The sequence below is a fragment of the Astatotilapia calliptera genome, chromosome 6 (genome assembly GCF_900246225.1).
Source record: "Astatotilapia calliptera chromosome 6, fAstCal1.2, whole genome shotgun sequence".
In the NCBI taxonomy this organism is placed as follows: domain Eukaryota; kingdom Metazoa; phylum Chordata; class Actinopteri; order Cichliformes; family Cichlidae; genus Astatotilapia; species Astatotilapia calliptera.
This window is the reverse complement of record NC_039307.1, coordinates 11,014,531-11,023,359: the sequence shown is the minus strand read 5'-3', so window position 1 is coordinate 11,023,359 and position 8,829 is coordinate 11,014,531. Positions and strand designations below refer to the sequence as shown.

Here is an 8,829-nt window from a genome sequence, read left to right as displayed (position 1 = left end):
CGCGAGCTATTTTTAGAAATGTTGGTCAGAATTTAACGCACGCGCGGCGCGGTCGGGCTGGCAGGACTTCTAAACATTTCGCAGACCGTCGTGCGTTAAATGATGAGTGTATTTAGTGAGAAATAATATTAGGAAACAAGACGGTCTTTCTAAACACTCAGAGAGATACCGTCTCTCTGAATATTTTACAGTCACCGAAACCCTCCAACAGCCTCCTTCAACACAGCACATCCACCCCAGCACCTAGAACACCTGCAGGCTTAGCCTAGCATATGACCGAGAGTCCTTTTATGAACGGGACCTTCAAAAGGCTCGGTTTCACATGGATTTGCATCTGAATATCTAATTTCAATAACAATTTCACCTTGTGCTGGTAATTAAAAAAAAAAAAAAACTTATGGTATGAAAAAAAAACATCCATTCTATGAATACGAGATCTCTCAGCTGTTGCAGGGTTTGACACCATCATTTGGGCTCACAGGACACCACCATGGTTATGTAAAACGGACTCAAAAACCAAATCACTAATTCTGCTAATACTTGGTTGTAACTTACATATCACAGTCCCCCCACACCGTATAGAGTGCTGTTAAAGGACAATTGAAGCTGCATATGGGTTTTACTGCTAAATATGAATATATGAAAAGAAAAACTGGTCAACTGTGCAGACATGTGAGAAGTAGACAGATGGATGGATGGGGGAGTTGGTCCCTTCAACTAAGATAAAATGTGCAAGAGAGCACAGACAGGCCCCCCTTCCTTTTGTGCAGCAGTTGCCTAGCAACATGAGGCTGGAGTGAAAATGGTGGTGCTGCATTTTATGAATGAAATCGGAAAACAGAAAGGAGCCAGAGATGGGAGGGCGAGGAGCGAGCCAACGTGCTGAGTCTCTCTACTGTTGCAGTGCTTCCTTCCACACAAGTCAAGGTGGAAAGCAGCCGTATGGAACATGTTCTGATTAACAGGAAACACAACAAGGTCAACAAAAAAAAAAACTTTATTAACCCCATCACTGTTGTTACAAATACTGAAGCTGAGACTATATAGTAAGTACAAAATGAAAACCTGCCTTCTTGTTTTGAAGACAAAATAAGAACAAGGAAAACATTATTTACAGTAAGCCTAAATCATCCACACACACACACACACACACACACACACACACACACACAGCAATTTGGCATCCATCATTACCTACATGTTTTGCTCATATAGGCGTTTTATGTAACAGTAGGTGAACTGTTGCCTATTCACAGAAGCAGGTTTACCGAGTAATCTAGATAACCCTGGGGCAAAACATGTTAATGCGAATAAAGCCACTTGATGCCACAATATCATAAACATGGCCCATAATTCAAACCCAATTCCCTCCCCCCAGTAGGTGTCACAAGAGACAAATCTTACAAAGAATGAAGTGCTCTACTACAAGCAGCTAGGTGCTATATCCTTCCCATCGCATAGCACTAGTTGATCTGTGCAGAAAAGGACAAAATGAACAGCATGGGTATCAGAATCTCGAGTTTTTCCCACACGTTTCAGGTCTGTTGAAGTGACCTGGCCCAGCACTGATGATCTGCACTTCTTTCAGCCAGGCATAAAATATAATCTTATACAGAAATACAATAAATTAAGGCAAATCTGACTGTGCACACCTGTGTGTGTGTGTGTGTGTGTGTGTGTGTGTGTGTGTGTGTGTGTGTTGAAAGGAAGTGCGTAAAGAGGAGGAACCAGAGGTGGTAACCATGCCAGACCAATCCCATTTTTGAGTGCTTCATAAAAAGATAATGTCTATGCTGTGGTGTCCTGTGCTTTCTGTTAAAGTCCACATGTTATACAGAAACATCCATGGCCTCCTTGTATAAATGTGTGTTTGCAATGTGGGTGTGTATAGATAAGAAGGGCTCCTTATCCATTGCATTAATCTGATGCCTCTTACATGCAGTCCATGGAGTTATCTGGCATCACTCCTAGATGTGGCATCTTTCCTGGTATACAGGATGGAGGGAGCATGCCACTGATGTTGGGGGACGGGTCAACATTCTCACTGTCTTCCATCTTGTCTGCCAAGCCCTCCCAGTTGATATGAAAACGGGTGACACGAGGATTTGAGGCCAAAATATTCCTCTGGAGCTGCAATGATGAGAACTTGTTAGAAATAGGGGTGGACTGCTAATGTTTTTACATGAGGACATAATTAGATTACTAATTAGGAGCCCAAAAGTTAGTTATGACAGCCATCCTTAGGAGTGCACATTTCCCCTCAGAACTTGGGATAGCTTTGAATTAAATACAATGAATAGTTGGTTTTATGTTGGATTTGTAGAAGGAAAAGACCAGTGTAAAGAGAATGAAGCACAAGATAATAATTTTAATGCTAATGTTAAAGTAGATACTGGTACAAGAAAGCATAAAATTCCACCTGAACTAATGCATTCTTTTAAAACAATGCAAGACCAAATAAAACAAAAACACAGTGCTAAACAATCTCCAGATAATTCTACACACACATACACGTACATAATGCTACAGTTATCTGTAATTGTACATTTCTGGGCACAAGAGGGCAGCAGAGAGACATTTATAGTACCTTTCCACAAATATGGCCCATATTCTACACTTAATATCACCCAATGCTGATGTAATCTGGTCACATTACAGTAAATGCAGACAGCTGGAAACAGCTTTCCTCAGTATTATTCATGATGGTCATTTGTGTACTTGTGTATGTTACCTGAGAGTAATCTGGTTTGAGAGGTGGGTTTTCTCGCAGTTCAGGGTCCGTGTATTCATTGTTGACATAGTAACCGATGCGGATGAACTCCTGTCCACGGTAGGTGCAGGTTATAAGGACTACGGTCACTCCTACAGCATCGCTTTCTGGAATCAGCCCTGTGTTAGGAGCGTCAGCCTGATAGGGTAAATGAGCACAGAGAAGAAATCAGATGAAATCTAATTATGCTATAAATGAAACAGTAACTGGTTAACCAAACCAGGGATATCAAATACATATATGATATTGTGCAAAAGGAGTATGTGAAAAATCCCGTTTATAACAATTTTCAAGACATGGAACACTCAAAGAGCTTTATAGAGGTTAAAAAGACAAAATTGATACAAATGAACTGAGAAAAAAACACAAACATAACCCAAATGCCTGTCTGAACAGATGCATTTTAAGCTGCTGTTTAAAGGATGTCACTGAGTGGGAAGTGCAAAGAATGAGTGGGAAGCTGTTCCAAAGTTTTGGAGCTAAGGTTTGGAAGCCACAGTCCCCTCTTAGTTTTCAAAAGGATGTACAGTGGGGCAAAAAAGTATTTAGTCAGCCACCAATTGTGCAAGTTCCCCCACCTAAAATGATGACAGAAGTCAGTAATTTGCACCAGAGGTACACTTCAACTGTGAGAGACAGAATGTGAAAAAAAAAAAATCCATGAATCCACATGGTAGGATTTGTAAAGAATTTATTCGTAAATCAGGGTGGAAAATAAGTATTTGGTCAATAACAAAAATACAACTCAATACTTTGTAACATAACCTTTGTTGGCAATAACAGAGGTCAAACGTTTACTATAGGTCTTTACCAGGTTTGCACACACAGTAGCTGGTATTTTGGCCCATTCCTCCATGCAGATCTTCTCGAGAGCAGTGATGTTTTGGGGCTGTCGCCGAGCAACACGGACTTTCAACTCCCGCCACAGATTTTCTATGGGGTTGAGGTCTGGAGACTGGCTAGGCCACTCCAGGACTTTCAAATGCTTCTTACGGAGCCACTCCTTTGTTGCCCGGGCGGTGTGTTTTGGATCATTGTCATGTTGGAAGACCCAGCCTCGTTTCATCTTCAAAGTTCTCACTGATGGAAGGAGGTTTTGGCTCAAAATCTCACGATACATGGCCCCATTCATTCTGTCCTTAACACGGATCAGTCGTCCTGTCCCCTTGGCAGAAAAACAGCCCCATAGCATGATGTTTCCACCCCCATGCTTCACAGTAGGTATGGTGTTCTTGGGATGCAACTCAGTATTCTTCTTCCTCCAAACACGACGAGTTGAGTTTATACCAAAAAGTTCTACTTTGGTTTCATCTGACCACATGACATTCTCCCAATCCTCTGCTGTATCATCCATGTGCTCTCTGGCAAACTTCAGACGGGCCTGGACATGCACTGGCTTCAGCAGCGGAACACGTCTGGCACTGCGGGATTTGATTCCCTGCCGTTGTAGTGTGTTACTGATGGTGACCTTTGTTACTTTGGTCCCAGCTCTCTGCAGGTCATTCACCAGGTCCCCCCGTGTGGTTCTGGGATCTTTGCTCACCGTTCTCATGATCATTTTGACCCCACGGGATGAGATCTTGCGTGGAGCCCCAGATCGAGGGAGATTATCAGTGGTCTTGTATGTCTTCCATTTTCTGATGATTGCTCCCACAGTTGATTTTTTCACACCAAGCTGCTTGCCTATTGTAGATTCACTCTTCCCAGTCTGGTGCAGGTCTACAATACTTTTCCTGGTGTCCTTCGAAAGCTCTTTGGTCTTGGCCATGGTGGAGTTTGGAGTCTGACTGTTTGAGGCTGTGGACAGGTGTCTTTTATACAGATGATGAGTTCAAACAGGTGCCATTCATACAGGTAACGAGTGGGGGACAGAAAAGCTTCTTACAGAAGACGTTACAGGTCTATGAGAGCCAGAGATTTTCCTTGTTTGAGGTGACCAAATACTTATTTTCCACCCTGATTTACGAATAAATTCTTTACAAATCCTACCATGTGAATTCATGGATTTTTTTTTTTCACATTCTGTCTCTCACAGTTGAAGTGTACCTCTGGTGCAAATTACTGACTTCTGTCATCATTTTAAGTGGGGGAACTTGCACAATCGGTGGCTGACTAAATACTTTTTTGCCCCACTGTATGAAATCACAAGAAGGCCTCTGAGGACCTACGAACCCAGCCTAGAGAATAGGGGTGGAGCACTTTGATAATGTAGATGAAAAACCAAAATTTTAAACTACTCTAAACCTGACAGAAAGCCAGTGCAAAAATGTTAAAAGTGGACTGATGTATGAAGACTTTTGAGAGTCAGTTAAGAGTCTCACAGGAGCATTTTGGACAGACTGAAGGGAATTAATAGATGCTTCAGTCAGAACAGAAAACTCCATTCAATAACCTAAGCAAGAGGAGAAGGAGGCTTGGACAAGAACCTCCAATTCACTTCTTGAGAAAACAAGCTGAGGTGCTTGTCCATGCCTTCTTGTCCTCTTAAAAGCAGTCATACATCAGATGAAAAATCTGACGGTACTTTTCTGCACTTAAAGTTCACACCACTTTCTGAAATTTCTCACCATTAGGTGCCTTTTTTCTTTTACACTTGAATGGTTCATAGGTCATTGTTAAGTGACTGTAAGAAAAAAAAATCCTTTGAAAATATCCAGGTACAAGGACTACATTGAAAATTTGTGAGGAAAAAAGTAGTCAATGTCCAAAGAAATACTGAAAGGTCAGAAGACTTTGGAAAACTATTGTTCAAGACCACAAAAATGATAAGTCTTGACTCCTTGATAGCAAAATATAATAAGAAATTAGGCTTGACTTAGTATAGGCTTGCACTGTACTGTATAACTCATTGAGAAGTTGAGTGCAGAGAGACTTTGTTGACAATTAGCATCACAAAGTTCAAGCTTAGTCAGAAAAGGGGATACGATGCTGCCTCACATGGAGAAGCTCATCTGTCTTGGGATCTTGTTTAGAGACAAGGGTAAAGTGGAGCAGGAGAATGACAGATCTATATGATCTATTGCGTTCAATTGACATTTCTACCTTCACCTTTTTTTTTTTTTGCATATACTATTATATATTGTACATATATTTATTAGTTTCAGATTTAGCCATTTTTATATTTTGCCTGTTTATGTTATTGTATTTTGCACAACTCCTTGTGAAGCTCGCACACAAGAATTTCACTCGCATGTGCTGTACCAATGTACCTGCACATGTGATGTGACAATAAAAAGTGATTTGATTTGACCTACGGACAAAAATACAAGGTAGAGACTGACAGAAGTAGACCACAAATACTAGCGGAGACAATCCTCCACTACATCTCTGCATCAGGTGTGGTAGCAACATGTACTGATCCCAGTGAGAACCCAGCCATGATGTCTCTTGGCCGGTCTGGGAACCTCTCAGTTTCCTCTCAGAAAAGCTGGGAAAAAGATGCTGGGACAGTGCGATCTGGTATGTCTGCTTTGAATACCACTCAACAGGGTTTGTTTTAAATAAAACTGGATGTTAAGTATTACATGATAAAAGCTCACTGAGAGGACTCACCTGAAACACAAACATGTGTCTGCCAGCTGGTACAGGGCCCACTAAAACAGAGTCCAAAACCTGGTCGTACTCCTCGCTTTCAGCTGAACCCACATAAATGATCTTCCATTCCAGGTCTGCCAGTACACAGAGGACAAATAGGGAGGTTTGTTTTTAAATTATTATTATGATCACCATCATCATTATTACTACTACTACAAGGTAGGCTTAATTTTACTTTTTTAAATGAATAATTATAGTTAAACATGCACAAACTACTTTTTTTCCTTTCTCACACACACACACACACACACCTGTAAAACAGGGTATTGTGAATGATACCTTCACCAGAAGGGTCACTTTATCCAATTTACATAGAAAATGTTTCATGGTTGTCCCTTTTTGTTATAGTTCACCCTGTATTAATTAGTATTAGTAATGCAAATAAAATTTACCTGTAGCACTGGCCAGATATAACCGAAACGGCATCAGTCTCCATAAAAACCTCAAGTTTCCACAATTTATTGATTTGAATATAAGGGAGAAAAACGATGTTTAATGGTGCAAATGTTGTTTTGGGATATTAATAACTGGATTTGGTAATGAAAGAAAAAACAAAAAACAAAACAAGATTTGTGACTCAGTCCAACTAGCACCACAATACGAAAGAGACAAAAAGCAATTCAGTTTGTTTGAGGTGCTGACAAAATTTGAAACTCTACTTGCTCCTAATGTGTATTTGGTAATATTATTTGGGCTCACTTTTAAATGAACGGCAGAAAACAGGAGACTAAACTTGGAAGTTGTAGCATGATGCTATTGGTAGGCTTGATTTTAAGACAGTTCAGTACATTCTATATTTAATATCTGCTTATCCATTAATTTTAAAATCAAAGAAATGTTAAGGGTGCTGTGTCGAGAACTAGTAAAAAATGGGCCAAGATAGAATACGTACAAATAAATTCAGACTGAAGCTTATACTTAAATTTTGTTGACAGGAAAACAGTTGTTTTTTTTTTTGTTGTTTTTTTTAATCGGAAAGGTAATGAAACTTAAGTTTCGGTATTATAGATACCAAATGTTCACAGCAAAGCAGCAAATAATATAATGCCACTTAGGGCTCACAAGTCCATTGTGCTATAATTAGTAGAAGAAAATGCGGGCTACTTTTATATCCTTAAAGAAAAAATATATTTCCCCGCTATCCCGTCGCGCGGTTCGCGGCAAATTACGAGCTTGTTTATTGCTACAGTAACATGTGACCGACCAATCAGCTTCTTGAGAAATACTTACGAGGAAGGTCCTTTAACCAATAGCGGTGGGCAGGAGGCGGGGCGCTCTGCACAAACGCGCCAGCGCCAATTTTCAACAACTTTACAAATGAAATATAACTTTACAGCCCAAACGACAGCTAATACTGAATAACCATCGAGCAAAATAACGTGCTTATCGTTCACTTATGATGCAACAAATACATCCAGCGGTGAAATTAACACTTAAAGCAGACTGCGCCCACACGACGCTGCTATTCTACAGCTAACATATAACAAAAGAGTAATTCAACTAGAATGACACGCTAGCTAAATACCCACCTTCCGGCAAGTCCTCCATGCATTCAAACGTTATTTCGAACTGAAACGGGTTTCCAAACGGGCTGGGGTTATCCAACACAGCAACATTTAACACTTGTACCTTGGCCATATCTTCAGACGCACCTTAACCTGAGAAACTCTTACGCCTTTTTTTCTCTTGAACCAGATTTAGTGAGTCACTTCGCACTTTACTATCGCCGAGCTCACACGCTGTCAAAGTTGCCTGGCTTCAAAGACGCAAGTTACAGTTAGCCTCTTTTATTCTCCAAGTACACCAACAGAAGGAGCCGCTGCTTGGCTGAAGGAAGTACGTCACTTTCGTCTTCTTCGACGTCTTTATTTTACATTGTCCATAGAAGGGTGGTGCTGCCCTCCAATGGTAATTTGTTGTATTGCAGCTAGATTAAACTAAATACATAAATATCCTCGAGAAATATCAAGAAAAATATTTTAAAAATAGTGTGTATATATGCATATAGTAGAGAAATGCCAAGAGCTGACATATAAATGCCTTTCTGTTGTTTACTTGTTCAAAAGAAACAAAAAAATAATTACAATGCCACAGTTATTTAGACCTGTATATGTCTCTTCACTGACTGATCAAGTTTTCTACACAGAGGAAAAGTTTCAGACCATGAAATAAATACTTTATTGCAAAGAAATCCAAGGCGCCTCCAAAAATGACCTTTACTTCGTTTTTGTTCTAACTTTCATTTGACTTGTGTGAGAAAACCAGTAGCTGCATTGGGAGTATTTCTACAGAGCATTAATCAGTGCTGAAAACCAGTGCGTTACAGTGTGATTCTCAATATTTTCCACTGTGACTATGTTAGCTTATCAAACACAATTGCAGCCACTAAGATCAAATATGACGGCAATCTGTTCTCGCACAGTTCACAGTGCATACATTGCCATTGTAACCTAAGTTTTGAGGAA

General features: G+C 40.2%; 1 protein-coding gene across 1 annotated transcript; it reads right to left on the bottom strand.

Annotated features, from left to right (window-relative positions):
• Positions 1-979: 979 nt before the first annotated feature.
• On the bottom strand, positions 980-8,235 carry LOC113023856 (histone chaperone asf1b-B-like). Its single transcript, XM_026170268.1, has 4 exons — positions 7,894-8,235; positions 6,323-6,438; positions 2,732-2,908; positions 980-2,130 (listed from the first exon to the last, which is right to left on the bottom strand). The coding sequence occupies exons 1-4, from the start codon at positions 8,000-8,002 to the stop codon at positions 1,933-1,935; spliced, it is 600 nt and encodes a 199-aa protein (XP_026026053.1). The 5' UTR covers positions 8,003-8,235; the 3' UTR covers positions 980-1,932.
• Positions 8,236-8,829: the final 594 nt, after the last annotated feature.